Raw genomic sequence first — 17,725 nt, 5'->3', positions numbered from 1 at the left:
TGCCATGGTCTAGCCGGCTGGTAATAAGAACCTACGTCACTGTCTCCCTCGTACCAATGGTGAGCCACTTAAAGATCTTGCAGAGCATGTGGAAACAGGCTGAGGAAATGGCGTTGACCTGGTGTTTCATGGAGAGTTCAATGTTGAGAATGATCCCGAGGTTGCGGGAGTGATCTTTCGGTGTGGGGGTGGGTCTGAGCTCTGCTGGCCATCAGGAGACGTTCCAGAGGGTTAAGTTTCTGTAGAAGATAAGAACCTCCATTTTGTCCGCGTTGAGCTTCAGGCAGTTGTCCTTCAACCAGGTGGATACCTTCTTCATACAGTTATGGAAATTGGTCTTCGTCTTGGTGGGGTCTGTTGAGAACGAGAGGACGAGCTGTGTGTCACCGGGTGTGTAGGAGGTGATGTTGATGCCGTGCAATCTCACAATGTCTGCGAGTGGTGTCATGCAGACGTTGAAGAGTGTTGGCTTAGGAAGGATCCTTGGAGGATGTTGCAGATGGTGTGCTTAAGCTGTGAGGTGAAGGGGGGAAGGTGGACTTTCTGGGTGTGTCCCGTGAGGAAGGATGTCATCCATATTAGCACATCGTTTGTGATCCCAATCTGGCGTTGTTGGTTGATCAGTGTGTGGTGGAAGGCAGTGTTGAAGGGGATGGAGAGGTCGGTCAGGATCAGGCTAGCTGCTTTTCCTCTGTCGAGCAGGGCACAGGTGTCTGTTGCGGTGATCAGAACTGTCTCAGTGCTGTGATTGGCTCTGACGCTTGATTGGGAGGGGTCTAGCAGGTTGTTTCTCTGCATGGGTTCGGTGAGTTGGAGGTTCATGGCTTCCTCGAGGGCTTTGGCAGGGAACAGAAGCAGAGAGATTGAGTGGTAATTCTGGAGCTCACTGGGGTCTGCAGAGAGCTTCTTGAGGAGGGTTCTGATCTCTGCAATTTCCAGGCTTTTGAAAAAGTGGCCATGGTTAGCAGGGTGTTCTTCCTAGGTTGAAGATCCTGTAGAGGCAAAGGTCTGTGGGTGCTCCCGAGTGGATGGAGCTCATAAGTGTGATTGTGTTTGGTGTGCTGAGTTGTCCCCATGCGGTAAGCGGGTGGTCAGCAGTGAAGGTTGATGGGATACTGGGGAGGTTGGAGGGTTGGAGATCAAAGTTACTGTAGATGGTTTCTTTCGTGTTGTGGATGTGGTCGGTTAGGGCATTGCAGAGTTCCTGTGAGGGGGGATGGAGTTTTCGGTGGCTGATTGGCAGGCAAATTCTCTGACAATGGTGAAGAATTCCTTGGTTTGGTTGGTGCTGTTCTCGATCCAGCGGGTCAGGGCCTCTTCTTTTTTTTTTTTTTTTTGCAGCTTTGATCTGGCAATGGTAGTCGTTGAGGGTCGTTATGAAGGTGACCCGGTCAGCGTGCTGCTTGCTGGTGAATCATGTTCTCTCCAGTTGTTTGCACCAGTGTTTTGATTTTCTGAGTTCCTGAGTGTACCAGCTGGGTTTTTGGTGGTTCAATTGGTCCTGGCTGATTTTGTCGGGCGACCAGGATGTCGGTTCTGATGATCTAGTCGTTAAAGTTCTATACTGCTTGATCCAGGTTGGTGGCGACGCTGGGTTGTGAGGGCATTGCTGCTGAGTGACCTTGGTCCAGCCATGGTAGTGTGCGCTGTGGCAGATGGGGCGGTGCATGGGGATCTGGCGAGGATAAAGTGTATGATGTAGTAGTCTGACCAGGTGAGGTCCGTGGTGTGGCTGTAGGTGATTCTGTTGCTGGACGTAAAGATGGGGACTAGCGTTTGTCCTGCTTTGTGTGTGGGGCCCATGACCAGCTCCCTGCGTGCTGGAGCAGTACTTTCATCTCTTTCCCTGTCTACATGTCTGTGGGAAGAGACAAAGATGAAATATCCACTTCCTGCAAGTGGTAGTATTTTCACAGCTCCCGCTTGCTGGAATAAGAGTGTTTTCTTTTGCAAGCAAACAGCTACCTCCTGAGGGTGGGCACTTTAGGAGGTAGCAAGAGCCTGCCATCGGAGGTGGCGGCCCCTAGGCCCATATATGACTCCAGGAGGGGGGACAAGCAGCCCCCTTCCATGTTTCTGCACGAGCCAGCCCCTGGCGAGGTGGTGGTCCCCAGGCCGCATATGGCCCAGGAGGAGTAACGTGCGGCCCCCCCGCTTTGTTTTTAAGAATGTCACTGGGCCCTGGGGGTCCATGTGGCATCCATAAATTTGTGTTATGTTGCACCAGGAAGGTGGTGCTCTCTGGGGCAGAGGGAGAGTGGTCCACGCAGCCCCTCTGTAAAATGTAGTGTTGGGGAGGTGATGGTCCCCGGAGCCCAGGGAGGTTTGCTCTGCCCCTCCAAATATTTAATGAATACAGCCCGTTGGAGGTGATGATCCCTGGACCGTCTAAAAGCCCTGGGAGGGTGGGGTCACGTGTGTCCCCTCCTTATTTTTATAATATAGCATGCCCATGGGACCTGGCCCGCCCGGGGGCAAAATTAAAGGCAACCTTGGAAGACCGTGCTTGTTTTTTATTTTTTTATTCACAGTGAAATTCAAAAATATTTGTACATTTTTCCGTGATTTTAAAAAAAAGGTTTTTTGCCTTGGCTGGGACCCAGGGGGGCGTTTATTTTCGGGACTCTGCATCAGCTGATTCCCAAAATGGTGGCCAACACTTCCTGGTTAAAGTGCGGGCAGCCAATCAGTTCTCAGCACAAGATTGGCAGTATTCGTGAAGTCGTCACCACCCTAGCTATACAAATTTGGATTTCCTTTAATTTCTCTCAAACTACTGAATGGATTTACAGCACATAACTAAAAAAAATATGCTTTCTGGCCCAAAAAGTGACCTTTCTGCCAAATTGTGTAATTCCCTCCAATGGTTCGGTCTTCCCTATGGGAACTAAAATGGGAAAAACACTTTTATTTTAAACCCCATCTCCCCTTTTTCTCTGTCCCCAAACTTGTGATGCACCACAAGACCCTTGGGCACACTTTTTTTTGGGAACATTTTGTGAAGATTAGTGAAACAGCGCCAAAGCTATAGCCAAGTCAAAAAAACGTGTTTTTAATGGAAACTATGCTCTAACTATAACTATCTACTGGCTACTGCCAGTAGGAAAAATATATATATATATATATATATATATATATATGTGTGTGTGTGTATATATATATTAACTTTTAATTCCTCCTCAAGCTGTGTTTGTCAGGCGTTCCTATGTCTCTCCTCCACACGGCTCAAGAAGAAAGAGACAGCACAAACGGGTACACATCCTTTTAGTCAGAATGTGCATTTAATCTTGCAAAATGTCTTTAAAGTGCAGGTGCAAAGTGAAAATGCTGACAGATCTCGAAATGGAAACGTGTTTCGGCCAGAGATTTCTGCTGGCCATCGTGTGCAAAAGTAAAAGTGGATTAAAAAGAGGGCACATGGCCCTCCCATTGATAGAAACAGAAGAAATAATACTCAAACATCAATTTCAAACAAACATAGTAATTGCTTGCGAATTTTCAGTTCTTTTCATCTGATAACTCATATATGCACCCTGAATTTCAAATAAAAAAATAAAAAAAATCTTAAGAGGCATTCAGTGGAGTATGTATAAGACTTTCTCAACAACCAAAGATCCATCTATAGCTTCCCCTTCAATGGTCCAGTACCATATCTCACTGTTACATTATACCACATTCCTCAATAGTAAGAACTGTGACACTTAGCATTCAAATTGTAAAGTACAATTTTAACATGTCCGGGTCCCTTGATCATTACACCTGAAGTACCCTGCATTCCATATACACATTTCTCACCTCATATTATCACAATTCTTTACACACAAATCTTCTGATTGCTTCAGATGCATTCAATCAATATGTCTGTATATTTCACCATACTTGATTTGGAAATCTCCCTCTGATGGTCCACTTAGGGATTTCATGAATATCCACAAGAAAATTCCTTCTAAACAACACATCCTTACTATTCAGCCATCGCATACAGATCAACATGTAATCATTTACTTAGTTTTCACAATCTACCACATACACTTATTTCATAATCTGGTGTTAGTTCTTCAATCGAAGTGCAACTTTGGTCAGTTCAGTAGGTGACAGTCATTCACAATTTGTCCAGTTTCTAACCACTGATCTACATATGATTTACCCTTAACCTGTATTGTATATTATGATTCATCATAAAAACACATGTAGTTCAGCGTTCAGTTTAACCAAATGGTGCCTCAGTTCCCATGAGGATGATCCATCTAGACTCTGACCTCCTAAGAGCAATTTCTCAATCTCCTTTCCTTGGTGCTCTATTTATGTGATGGATCCCAAAGCAGCACAGCCCTGTCTTATCCCCTCCATGGTGCCATGGCATATGTCAGGTTCTTGTTTTGGATGGCCCGGAGATGTTGTAGAATCTGCAATGTCAGTCTATTAAGAGTACTCCCAATATACCTTTGTCTACAGCCACACTCCATGACATAGACCACGTATGGGATTTCACAGTTGATGCTATATTTGATGGAAAAAGTTATTCCACTCTTTGGACAGAACATATGTGCTTTCAAAGTCAAAGGTAAAGGCCTTACATTTTTTGTCAAAAACCCATTCAGTACCTCATCAGCCAATTAGATGTTGTGTAGGCACATCTTGCATAAACCTATGTACCAGGTAGTCCCTTAGCAAGGCCTTTTTGCTGTAAGTCACCATCAGTTGTTCTGATAGTGCTGATTTTAAGGTCTCATCCAGCCTCCATATTTGCCAATTCCTCTGCAGTACTCTTTCCACATGGGCACTAGATATGTAATGGAGTATGATCAATCGGATAGGCGATGCCTCCACTTTTCCAGATCCAGACTGTTTTTGGAGTTAACAGTTCTTCTCTTTTCTTTGCCCATGCTCTTTTATATGCATCATCCAAGACACTTCTAGGTAGCCTCTAGCTGTAAATCTTTCACACATCCCTTTCATGATTGAATTCCTCATTCTCAGAGCAATTTCTTTGTGCGCGAAGCAGCTATCCATACAGGATAATCCATTTTAGAGCCTGTGTATGTCCACTGTTGGCATGGATTAAGTTATTACAACTGGTGGGTTTCCTGTGAATACAAGTACACACCTTCTCTCCCTCCAGGTACACTGTGATGTCCAAATATGTGATCCCAGTAGCACTGACTTCATAAATGAATCTCAGCTTTTGGGGATTATTGTCCCATGATTTGATGGTTTACTAAGTCACGCTCAGCTCCATCCCATATAAGGAACAAGTCGACTATGAATCGTACCTATAATATGACATGCTCCAGGACTTCCTCATTTTCACCAACCAAGATTGTTTCCGCCTCCCATCGTTAGGTTGGCATACATGGGCGCAAATTATGTTCCCATGCCTGGCCCACGTATTTGTGAATAATGTTTTTGGTCAATAATGAAATTGCTGTGTTTTAAACAAAAGTACAGCATCTCTAGGAGCATCTCTATATGTTCAAAGAGACTCACAGATCAAGATCTTAGATAGTAGGCTTCCATTCCTTGTGTGTGATCAATTGAACTATACAATGATACAACCTCAACTGTGGCCATAAGGTATACTTTCTTCTAGGGAATGTTGTTAATGAAATTTAGAAAATCCATTGAGTCTCTGATGTATGAGGATAGTGTAGGCACATACGGGAAGAGGAAAATGTCTATGACTCTTGAAGTGTTCTCCAATAGTGACCCCATTGCACTTACTATTGGCCTGCCAGAGGATTGTTGGTGTTTTTATGTACTTTAGGCAGGAAATATATAGTTGGTGTTAAAGACCAGTCATTTCTCAAATATTGATATTCTTGTTCATCGAGTAAACATCGATCGTGCCAATTTTGTAATTTCAATTGATGCATCTCGGCATACTCTTCCATCTGATTTTTACTCAGCAATCTATTGTTTTCTTTATCATTCATCTCTCATTGCCTCCTTTAAGTACTTGACACTGTCCATTAATATGATGTTTCCTCCTTTATCAGATGGTTTTATTATTATTTGGTCATCTTGTAATTCTTCAAGGGCGATCCAATCATCTTTATTCATGTGGGTCTTGTAGCTCCTCTTTGATTGTTCAAATACATTCCCTTCATTTGCTGCAGTTCTAGTTAATTCCTTTACCGTTATTTCTTTAAAGATGTCTGGTGATAATTGAGGACAAAACATTTATTTTGGTTTAGAGCCACTTTTTGGGGCATTATCTGTATTTATTCCAGCCAAATCACAAAGTCCCTTTGCTGTGAAAATATACATTTCTGAGGGACTCACAATGCCTAGGGGTTCCTGTTCCAAACTCTGGGGAGGAGGTGGTTCCCAGGGTGCGGGGGCCCATGCATATTTGTTAGTGATCGCCTGGCAGGGTCCGTGGAGGACCCCTAGACCAAGGCTAGGGGTTCAGGATGACCCTACCTTGGCCCCTTTTCTTTTCTTTTTTAATCTTTTTTTTTTTCCTTGTTGAAGTGTTGGCAGCCAATCGGATATCAGCACGGAGACAGTTCGATCTGTGGATACCTATATTTTAACCTTTAATATCTCCAAAAATACTGAACGGATTTGCACTAAATTCCAAGCACAATCAGCACAACAAGATCTACATTCCTGCCAAATTTGGTGTAATTCTGTTTAGCAGTTTGGACTGTAGGTGTGTCTAAAGACCCTATGGAAGAATGAATGGGGAAAACATGTTTTGGAAACCCCCCTTTTTTTCTTGGCCCACCCTTGATGGATCATCCCGAAACTTTCAAGACAGCAGTTGAACCCACTTAATTATAAGTTTTGAAAATGTTGTGAAGATTCGGCAAGGGGCTCCAATGTTATTGGCAAAACACTAAACGCTTTTCCTATGGAAACTAGGTCCTAACTATAGCTACCTACTGGCAAACGCCAGTATGTAATATATATTCACGTACAAAAAACAATGTTTACAAAGACGTTATAGTTAAGCTCACATTTTACTTGCACAAAACCATAGAAATTCAGCAGTAATAGTTATGGTTATCTCAAATAACTATAATTCGCACCCTAAAGTAACTATAACTCGCAACCTCGCGATGCACAGTTTTCTTCTCAATAACTTTACTGCAAAATGTTAGTGATATTATCAATAATGTCATAGAAGATGTCATCAGTGATGTGATATCTGGGGTAATTAGCAGTGCATGGCGAGGGAGCAAGTTATACTTATTAGAGATAACCATAACTGCTGAATTTCTATGTTTTTGTGGGAGTAAAAGGTGATCCTAACTATAACATCCCTGTAATCTTTTCTCTTTAAGTAAATATCAGGTTTTGTAAAAAAAAATCTATTTCCTAACTATAATGTGCCTGTAACTTGTTTTTTTCACTGAATTTCTATTTTTTATTTAGTGATAATTAATTTTAATTGCTTTACGTTAATTGGTGGCAGGTCCTGCCCCCTATAAGCACCCAACCCCATGCCACCAGCCGGCGGCCAAAACCCCAATAAGCAGCCAACCAGGCAGCATGCTCAGCCTTCTGAAAGAAAAGATAAGGAGGCAAGGCAGGAATACCCTTATACCCTAGCCCAGGTGCTGGGGTACCCAGGGGATCCCTCCAGGGCAGCATTTTAGAAAAAAAGAAAAAAACATCAAGCGCGGTCTCCTGCGCTTGTTTAGTATAGCCTCCAGGTGGGCTAGGTCCTGGGGGCATGTGGGAATATTAAAAAAGGAGGGGGCACACAGGGCTCCCCTCCTAGGGCTCTTTTGAGCCCCGTGGCCCACCACCTCTTGGGGCTTTTTTTTATATCTTGGGTGCAGCTCGGACACCCCTCATTGGGCTCTTATGAGCCCCGAGACCACCACCTCCCTGGGACTTCAACAATAATATGGAGGGGAGCTGTGTGGACCCTCCTCCTGGGGCTTGGAAATACCCTGGGAACCTCCATCTCCCCGGGGCTAAATCAACTTTTAATGAGGTGGGACCACTTCCCTGGAGGAATTCACATTTATAAAAGTGGGAGTGGGGCCACGCAAACCCCCCGCGGCGGGCCGATTTCAGCCCTTGGGAACCCATCCCCTTGGGCCTGGCCACGTCTTCCTGGGTGCCCTGGCCCCTCCCAGGGCACCCTGTGTGGATTAACGGGGACAGCAGGGGAAGCCTGAAGACCCCCACAGTCCCAGCCAGCTCCCCACCTCCTGCAGGAGCTGGCATTACTCCCACACATATGGAGATACAAGAAATGCAGCTACCTGCTTTCGAGAGAAATCTTTCATCTGTTTCCCTACCTGCAAGACAGCTGGTAGGGAAACAGATGACTTCTCCGCTCCCAGCAAGCGGGAGCAGTTTTACAGCTATCGCTTGCTGGGATTGGAGTTGGTGTTTGCTCTTGCTTGACGTGTGCTGTCACATCTCCCATTAAGCAAAAGCAAACTGCCATCTCCTGAGGATGGCCACCTTGGGAGGTAGCAGGAGCTGGCCCTGGGGGGTGGCAGTCCCCAGGGCCATTAATGGTTCCAGGATGGGTCCCATTCCTTTAATTTGTATGGGCCGGCCCTGAGGTGGTGGTGGTCCCCGGGGCTTTATATAGGTCCCCAGGGCCTTATATAGCCCGGGAAGGGGGCCACTCGGTCCTCTTCCCAGATTTAAGTATGTGTTTGGCCCCGTGGAGATGGTGTTCGGGGGGTCCACGCAGTCCCCCTGCATATTTTTATATTTAGCTCTGGGGAGGTGGTGGTCCTCGGGGCATGTTAAAGCCCCAGGAGGGGGGTCCACCCAGCTCCCCTCCACTGTTATTATAAAGCCCCAGGGAGGTGCTGGTCCCTAGGGCTCATACGAGCCCAATGGAGGGGCGTTCACATAGCCCCCCTTCAATATTGCGATAAAGACCCGGGGAGGTCGTGGTCCCTGGGGCTCAAAACATCCCTAGGAGTGGGGCCCTATGCATCCCCCTCCTTTTTTTTCATATTGTCTCATGCACAAAAGACCTGTCCCACCAGGGGGCTAAATTCTGAAGAAGCGCACATTTAAAAAACAATCTTTTTTTTCGTCCTCGTATGTCCTCAGATACAAACATAAGCACCCTCCTGAGCCTTCTATCCCTCATGCTCATGTCAGGGGGGCGTTATCAGTCAGTGTTCTAGGACAACGATTCACCCAGCATTTTGCATCGTTAACAACTGATCAAGAGGTATAATCATTGGACGTCATGACCTTCCAACAGGTTCCAAAATTACCCAGATTCCGTATTATTCCAATGACTTTTGTCACCCAGCTCTCTTAAGTATCGTACAGAGTTCCACCACTCTCGCCACGGTGGGGGTGAAGGTTGTCACCATATTTTACAGATCTCCCTCCTTGCAAAGGAGAGCAAATAAAATATCAACATGCTTTGGAATTTTGTGGAGGCTCTACCGCCTAGACAATGGCAATCCATAACTAACTTAATAAGAAATATGTCTTACCTCCACAGCGAAGCCCAAGATGTCGGAAAGCATCTTACCACATTCTACCAGAAACCATCCAGCCCATGGCAGTTAGCAAACATATGGACATCATCCGCATTTTAAACTCTGCACCACTTACATTCACTGATCCTGCCTCCTCTCATCTTGGCCAACTTTGCCGGGGTCCAAAACACTCTGTGCAGGGTAAAAAGGTGATTCCTTCTTAATGCAGCAGACTTAATTACAGCGTAAAGCATGCTTATGGATACTTGCCATCGCTCTTTCAACTCTGTATGTGGCAAGTATCCTTCCCAGGCCAAGTATGGGGGTCTAATTCTTTCTTCTGCAGTCCCCACCAGATGTCCAAACCAGCATGATATCTCCTCCTTCCTTGGTTCCAGATCTTGCAGCTCCTGTTCCATAGGGTTTAATTGTGCATCCAACCACCTTTGACTCCTGAGCCAGGCTGATACCTGGTAATACTTAAACCTGGAAAGCATCCCATTGGTCCGCTCTTTCATTGTATCCCAAGACAGACCTTACCCCCTTCTGCCATCTACCCCAATACAATATTCTAGCCCCCTCAGGTGGTCTTGCCAAGATATCCAGCAAACATTCCAGAGTTCCAGGTGAGTCCCATACTGGAGACCATTTACTGTATTACGAGATCCCCAAAAGGGATTGAACATGATACCACATTTTTGCCACAGCTTTGAAGCATTTCATCCTCACTTTTGTAGAGAACTTTGGCACTCCAAATTTGTACATAAAGCCAGCCTCAGATGAGCCGTTCAACATGACTCACTAGCGAGCCATCCGGACGATGCATCAGCATTCTGTTGTTCTTTAGCTGATACCCCCAGCAGTATAACTGAAAGTCTGGCAATCCCAACCCACCATCCTCTCTCCTCCTCCTCAAGTTCTTCCAAGAAAGTCTGAACACCCCCCTCCCCCCCTTTATTGGTCCAAATAAACGTTATTCTCCTCCGTACCTTAGCAAGGAATTTCTTATCAAACTCCATTGGGATACTGTCAGACAAAAAAGAAAATTTGGGAAATAAAGACATCTTTACCAGGTTCACTGTGCCGTAAAGAGTAAGTGGGAGGTTTTGCCACCTTTTTAACATAAGAATTACCTTTTTATACACTTTCTCCAAATTCACCAGAGCTATCTTCTGCAAGTCATGTAATATTGTTATCCCTAAATACCTTAGTTCCTTCAGAGTCTGAATTCCCTGATGCTTCTGGGCCCATATCATTATTTCTGTCTTACTGCAATTAATTACATAGCTGGACAGTTTCCCATAAGCCTTTACCTATGCCATCAGGCATGGTATAACATTCTCAATACTTGAGGTATACAACATAAGATCGTCTGCATTTAGGGCTATTTTCTTTGAAATAGCTCCCACCATAAGAGACCTGATTTCACTGTTTAGCCTTAGATTGTGCACTAGAAGTTCAATCTACAAGTCAAAAAGAATAGGGAATAGAGGGCAGCCCTGCCTAGTCCCCCTTCTTATCCTTACTGGAGAGGTGAGGCTACCATTGACTAGCACCTGAGCTTGTGGTGTACTTTAGATCTTAGTTAAAACCCTACATACCGCATCCCCAACCCCAAACCTCCTTAGGGTGCCAACAAGATATTTCCAAATTATCTGGTCAAAGGCTTTGGCTGCATCTAACGTTACCACTGCCAAAAGCATTCCATGTGTTGTGGCAAGGTCTGTTGAGCCAATTAGGAAGCGTGTAAGATCCCTCATCTGCCTCCCGGATAGGAAACCCCTTTGATCTTCGCCTTACACATATGCGCAGCCTGAATACTCGTAAAGATCTTATAATTGCAATTCAACTGTGATCAGCAGGTGAGATGGACACGGCATGGGATCCTTGTCTGGCTTTAGATTCAATTAAATAACTGCCTTGTCCCAAGTCTCAGGCAATGGAGAACCCTTCAATAGTATTGGGTTAATTAACTCATGCCAGACAAGAATCATTACTTCTGACATCACAATATAGAGCTCATAGGGGATCCCATCCGAGCCTGCTGCTTTCCCTCTTATACGCTTCCTGACTGTTGTCAAAATTTCATCCCCCATAATTTCCCTACTCTGAGAAAGCTGCTGCCCAGAAGTAAGCTTCTGTAACTGCTTATCCAAGAGCCACCTAACCAGCTCATCCCCATCTGCCTCCAGTGTTTCTAAGTAAAGATCTTGAAAGAATTAATGAAATCTTCTGAATCACTTTATTCTCCTCTTCATCTCAAACCTTCCTAATAGTATTTCTAGTTCTATCCATCCTCGCCTTCCATGCCAGCATCTTCCCGCAGCTCTCCCCTGCTCATATTTCCTTAATTTGCCCTCCTCCCACTGCTGTTGCACCTTCTCCTCCAGCTTCACCTTAAACATTAATTGCAGGTTTTACTACTTTTTCTCCAACGTCTCCCTACCTTTCCCCAAGATGTTCTATTATTTCACTTAGTTTTCTGTTAAAGCTTTGTCCTCTTCCAGTTGTAAGATCTGCCTCTTATCCCTCCTAAGCCAAACCCCATAGGAGTTCTTCAGGACCCGTTTAGCCAAGCCTTAAAAGCATATCACACCATGTGTATGAGTGCCAAAGCTATATTCGAGTTAAAGCAATCCACTGAACCGTCCTCAATTTCATGCATGATTCCCAGCTCATCAATCTTCTGTTTATAGTCCACCTCCTCGTGTCCTGGTGTAATGATATGTGAGTTTTGACCACTGACTCCATGTTTCACTTAGCCTATTGACTTTATTTTACCATTAGCCACTGCCACGTTAAAAGCTGCAAGTAGTTTTCCACATTGTACAATGTGCACATGTTTTTATTCTTCGTGTTCTTTCCCACCAAGGGCTTAGGCTGATAAGAATGTACTCAGACGGCAAGGATGGTCTTGTTTTGAATTAGCACCTTGGGATTGTGGCCATGTCCCGACATATTATTTTCAAAGCTGGCCTAAAGCAATCAGCAGTTTTTGAATAAATACACTTCTGCAGTGAGAGGGATGTTCTAGACTTTTCCTCTCTTGTTTGATGGACCGGGGACAGAGAGTGTTTGCAGATCTCAGGCATATCCAGGACGCTGGAGTGTGTCATCCTTCCCGTGAGGATAATTGATCTCTCTCTCTCCTCGATCGATTGTGGGATCTGGCGATCTGATGCTGAATAGGAGGGAGATGAAGCAGTGATGCCCTTGCTTCATAGTGATGCATATATATATTTTATTTCATTATTTGCTTTGCATTATAATATAGACACATATATTTGCTGTGTATATTGCAGTGCAGAATCATTTGAACATATTTTCATTTCATTGTTGTGACTTTTTGAATGTGTGCTTTCAGCATGCTAATCTCCTTCTAAGAACCTTGCGTGGTAAAATAATAAATTTCTTCTTTGGACTAAGAAGCGCATTCCAGAGATTTTTGTCAGTGCATCCGTGTTTCAGCTCGGTCATTAGTGAAGCAAAACACCTGGCAAGTTGGCACCCGGAGTTTCAAAAACAGTACTGCATGGTCAGAGATATGTATAGGAAGGTTCTCTATATCCATAACTCTCTCATCCTCCCCTTCGTCTACAAAAGAGTAGTCAATTCTTGAATAATGACCATTCTTTTTACTGTGGAAGGAATAGGACCTACTTTGCCCCCTTTAATCTTTGCCATATATCGCAGAGATTCTGATTTTCTATCATAGAGAGGAGGTATGCTCATCTTTGGAGAGCTAATTTGTATATGCACCGACGACTTATCTAAGTTATTATTCAATAAAACATTAAAATCCCCGCCTAAGACTATTGGTGCTTCAGAATCTAGTAATACGGAGAAAAGAGAGGTCAATTATGTAATATCTAGGTTGGGACCATAGAAACAGACTAAGGCGTAATGACTCTGTTGTATTCTAACTTTTGATACAATCCATCGCCCCCCCCCCTTCTGACTTATAGCTCAGTACTTCCACCCCAACATTCACCTTAACCAGTACAGCTATCCCCTTCGTGCAGTTGTAGCCACTACCTTTTCCACCCACTGTTGTTTCTCAGAAAGGCTCATACACTCTGAGTGTAACAGATGAGTCTCTTGCAGCATAATAACTTGGGCTGGGGCATCTCTCAAGTACTGAAGAACCAATCGTTGTCTGTTCTTAACCCGTAACCCATTCGCATTCCAACATAAAAAAGAAAGGGAAACCCCCACATCAACCTCTACCAAGTTTCCCCCATTGCTTATACTCTTATTTAAACTATATGAAGAATTTTTTTAAATAATTTGTTCCTTATGCTCTCCACCTCATGCACACCCCTTCCCCAAATCCCCCATTCCCCCACCGACCACATCCAGAAATCCTCCCACTTCTACTGTCTGGCATAGTCTGCCAATGCAAGCTACTACCCACGGGAGCTGCATTAGTTTTGTAGTTTCTTTCTGAAAAGTCACCTCTACATTTATATTTGTCTCAATCCCTCACCTGCCCCCCCATCGCACTCTGAGTAGAGTTCTTAGCTAAAGAAATGATCCACCTCTTCTGGGACCAGAAAGTTTAACATTTTATTGGACCACATAAAATTTTTTTTTTGCCCTAGCAGGGTCTCAGGGAGACCCCAGAACCAAGGCTAGAGGGTCAGGGTATACATATCCTACCCCTTGTCTTTTTTCCCATTTTCTTTGGAGCTGATTCCTAAAATGGCTGCCAGCACTTCCTGGTTAAAGTGTTGGCAGCCAATCCGATCTCTCCATGAGACCTCTGGGATCTGAAGAGCCTCCACTTCCTTAGATTTCTGTATTTCTTTTTCCTTTAATAATCTGACAAACTGCTGAACAGATTTACTACTCCAAATAAGAAAAAATCACGCTTTCTGGACCAAAAACAAGCTTTCTGCCAAATCTGGTGTAATTCCATCCAGCGGTTCAGGCTGTAGTTGTGTTCAAAATCCCTATTGGAATTTGCACGGGGAAAAAGCATTTTGGGATCTATCCACCCCCCCCCCCCCTCCCCCTCTTGTTCTGAGCCCCCACTTGACGAATCACCCTGAAAATTTCAAGGCAGCGCTGAACTGAATGTTGTACTGATTTAGAAAATATCTTGGAAGATTCATCAGATGGCACAAAAATTATTGGCTAAACAAAAAACATTTTTCCTAAGGAAACTAGGTCCTAACTATAACTCTCTCTATATATACATATATAAAGGTATGGATAAAATTGTGACACTTTTGTTTGCTGATGACACCTTGATAGGAAAACTCTGAGGGGATTCCAACTTCTGTTGAATCGAATTGAAGATTTTTGCTCCCTGAGAGGGTTAAAAATAAACACATCTAAAACCAGGTTTATGGTGATCAACCTGTATAGATCTTATAGGGGAACCCCTCTCTGGGTGGTTAGAACCTAGAACAAGTTAATACCTTTGAATATCTTGGGATTAAACTATCAGACAAAATGTCCTGGAAAACCCATATTAATTCCACGTCTCTGAAGTTTAGCCAACTGGTCGTAGTTCTTTTGATGGAGCACCACTCATCCACTACTAGACCTATTGCTGCAGCCCTCTAGATCTATGACATGAAGTCTGTTAGTCCAAAACTCTATGGGGCAGAACTTTGGGGTTTTGAGGACCTCACTCGCACTGAACATATGTTCTTGAGAAAGTTTGCTTCCTTGCCCCCAAGTACCTCGCTCCTTCCCCTATATTTGGATATGGCTCACAAACCACTAGCAGCAACAGCTAAACTTAAACCATTGCTGTTTTGGAGGAGAATAGGGCTACTCCTGAACTGACCTCCTATACCACTGCCTTTAGAGAAGTCTGTTTGTTGTATACCTCCAAAAAGATCAAGTAGATCAATTAAGTCAAATCATCCTTGATCGCCATTGTGTTGGGAGATTTATGGAACTGACCCCCCTCGGGGCCTCTACCTACTAAAGAAAGGGTGAAGTCCTGCTATAGGGAATGGGTAGTGCAGTTCATGTCTCTCCCCTCCGCTGTAGGGTGACTAACAAGTGAGTTTTTTTTTAGATTTCAAGTCCACCTGGCTGTTGGAGCCCTATCTTGATGGGATGGTATCCTAGACCCAAGTGATAAGAAGCTCTTCATGCAGTTTCGATTTGGCTGTCTTCCCCTTAATACATTTACAACCAGATGGCAGAACAGGACTCCTCCAACTCACATTGTCCCAGCTGTAATTTATGTCAGGAGTCCACTGCTCATGTTTTTTTTGCATTCCCCTTCCTATGCTTCCCCACAAGGGAAATGGCTTGCTCCAACTTGCAAACAGTTGGGCACTCGAGATCATGCCGCAGCTATGAGGATTTTAAAATCTGATTCCAGCTCACCTATTGCTACTGCTGTTGTTAAATTCCTCAGAGGCATGTGGCGCATTAGAAAGAAGCAGGTCAAGAATCCATAGCCCCTCAATTTTCCCCTGCAATTGCACTCGTACTTTCAAAATTTTACTCTGTAACTCATGAACGGTCTACTGCACTGTACTGATGCCCTTGATATGTTTTTATTTATTTTATTGAAATATTTTTATGAAGTTTATTATTTATTGTTGTGTTGTATGACTTTTATGGCACCGGATGCTGAAATAAAGTATTTATTGATTGAGATATTAACAAAAATATATATATATATCAATTAGGTTACTTGATTTAAGGCCAGACAAGTCCAAAAAAATGGGCATGTGCCTCCTATCTTGGCTTAATCTCTCTTCTCTTGGCCCCTGCTATGCGGCCAATTATTAATGCCATTTTTAGTTTTATCTACACTGCTGTTACTTTTGTCGATACTGGCCTCCTTGGAGCTTTCAAACTGGGAATACAGCATAAAACTCCTGGAGCACAAACATAAAGAAAGAAATTTGCAAATGCAGTGTTTTTCTTGAGTGTAAAAATATGGGTGTATTCCTGACAATAAGTTCAAAAGAGATTTTGAGTTAAAACAAGTTTAAAATCTTTCTTACCGACAGAAATGCATTGTAGTGGGGCCCATTGGAAGTGAGACGAAGCATGTTTAAGTTTGTAGCTAAGGGATTAGTTTCTCTCTGAATTAGGAAATCTCACCAAGAGACATTGGAGTTTTGTCTAACATAGGTATTCTCATTCTGAATATTTGACATGCTGTGTCCCTTGGCTGAAGTCTGTATCAGCTGGGCTTGGATCCCTAACTGAATAAGCCTGAGGTAGCAAATGTCAGACCCTACGTTCTCTGGCTGCTTTAATCCCACCCTGTCGTCTCTCACTATGCCTCCCTTGTTTCTGTCTCCTTAGGATGCCTCCATCGCACACAGGTTCCACGTGATGAGGGAGAAGTACCCAGAAAAATTCAACAGCAGGTGACCGTGAATCGTTTGGGTTCTCCTTGGAACCTGACCTTTCTTTCTCCCTCATCCTCATTTATCTCTCCCCTTCTCTCTTTTTCCCCTTCCATTGTCATTTTTTCTCTCCCTTTTCCTCTCCATTCTTCTCTCTGTATATAATTCTAACCACTTATTCTCTCTGTTGCAGGGAATTCTCCTCTGCATTTATGTTTAGCTTAGGGAACCGGGGATTATTTAAAAATACCTGACATGCCTTCACATGATTTTAGGATTCCCCTCCTCAAAATTAAACCAATCAGGGCTTGGAGTCCATTTGGCTGAGGATGTGGCAGCCTCCGTTGCGATTGGGGCTCTTTGTTTACACCCCGGCTGTCCATCGTCCAACAACCTGTTCATTCCGCCTTAGATTTCTAAATATCACTTGAAATAGCATTGCTTCATATCCCTGCCGGTCGAGCACCAACTCCTGCTAGGGTATCTCGTCTGAAGAAACAAGACCATCGGTCTTTAAATAACCACACTGTGCTGGGTAAATCCAGACACGCCTCACTTTCCAGTTGCTCCCCTGATCTTGCTGGAAGAATAGTTTGAACCGAGAAAGGGCATGCACTTGTCTAAAACTCCGCCTCTTTCCTTGTTAACAGGATGAAGAACAAGCTGTTGTACTTCGAGTTTGCCACATCTGAGTCCTTATCAGCCACCTGTAAAAAGCTGAAGGAATATATTACCGTCGAGGTTAGTATGGCCTGCAAAAACCTGAGCAGCATATATTGAGGTTAATTTCACTTTCCGTCATTTGACGTAGTCAGATTGGAACCGAGTGGCTAGTTAGTGCCTCGTCTGTTGTTATATTGGACCTGTCAGAGCCCCTGCCTTGCAGCTGATGCGTCAGTCACTCTACCATCTCTTGCTTTCCGTGAAATGCCTATTATTATATCTTCCTGTCGACTCATGCCAAAGTTAATAATT

General features: G+C 44.0%; 1 protein-coding gene across 5 annotated transcripts in view; it reads left to right on the top strand.

Annotated features, from left to right (window-relative positions):
• The window catches only part of DGKA (diacylglycerol kinase alpha), a 271,946-nt gene that overhangs the window by 237,580 nt on the left and 16,641 nt on the right, over positions 1 to 17,725 (top strand). For all 5 annotated transcript variants that reach the window (XM_069230603.1, XM_069230602.1, XM_069230599.1 and 2 more), the window contains 2 exons: positions 16,707 to 16,771; positions 17,401 to 17,491. In XM_069230603.1, coding sequence (XP_069086704.1) covers positions 16,707 to 16,771; positions 17,401 to 17,491 — 156 coding nt within the window. The remainder of the gene's footprint in view (positions 1 to 16,706; positions 16,772 to 17,400; positions 17,492 to 17,725) is intronic.

This window comes from Pleurodeles waltl, chromosome 4_2 (assembly GCF_031143425.1).
Source record: "Pleurodeles waltl isolate 20211129_DDA chromosome 4_2, aPleWal1.hap1.20221129, whole genome shotgun sequence".
Taxonomy (NCBI): domain Eukaryota; kingdom Metazoa; phylum Chordata; class Amphibia; order Caudata; family Salamandridae; genus Pleurodeles; species Pleurodeles waltl.
Note: the sequence above shows the minus strand (reverse complement) of the source record. Positions and strands in the feature narration are given on the sequence as shown.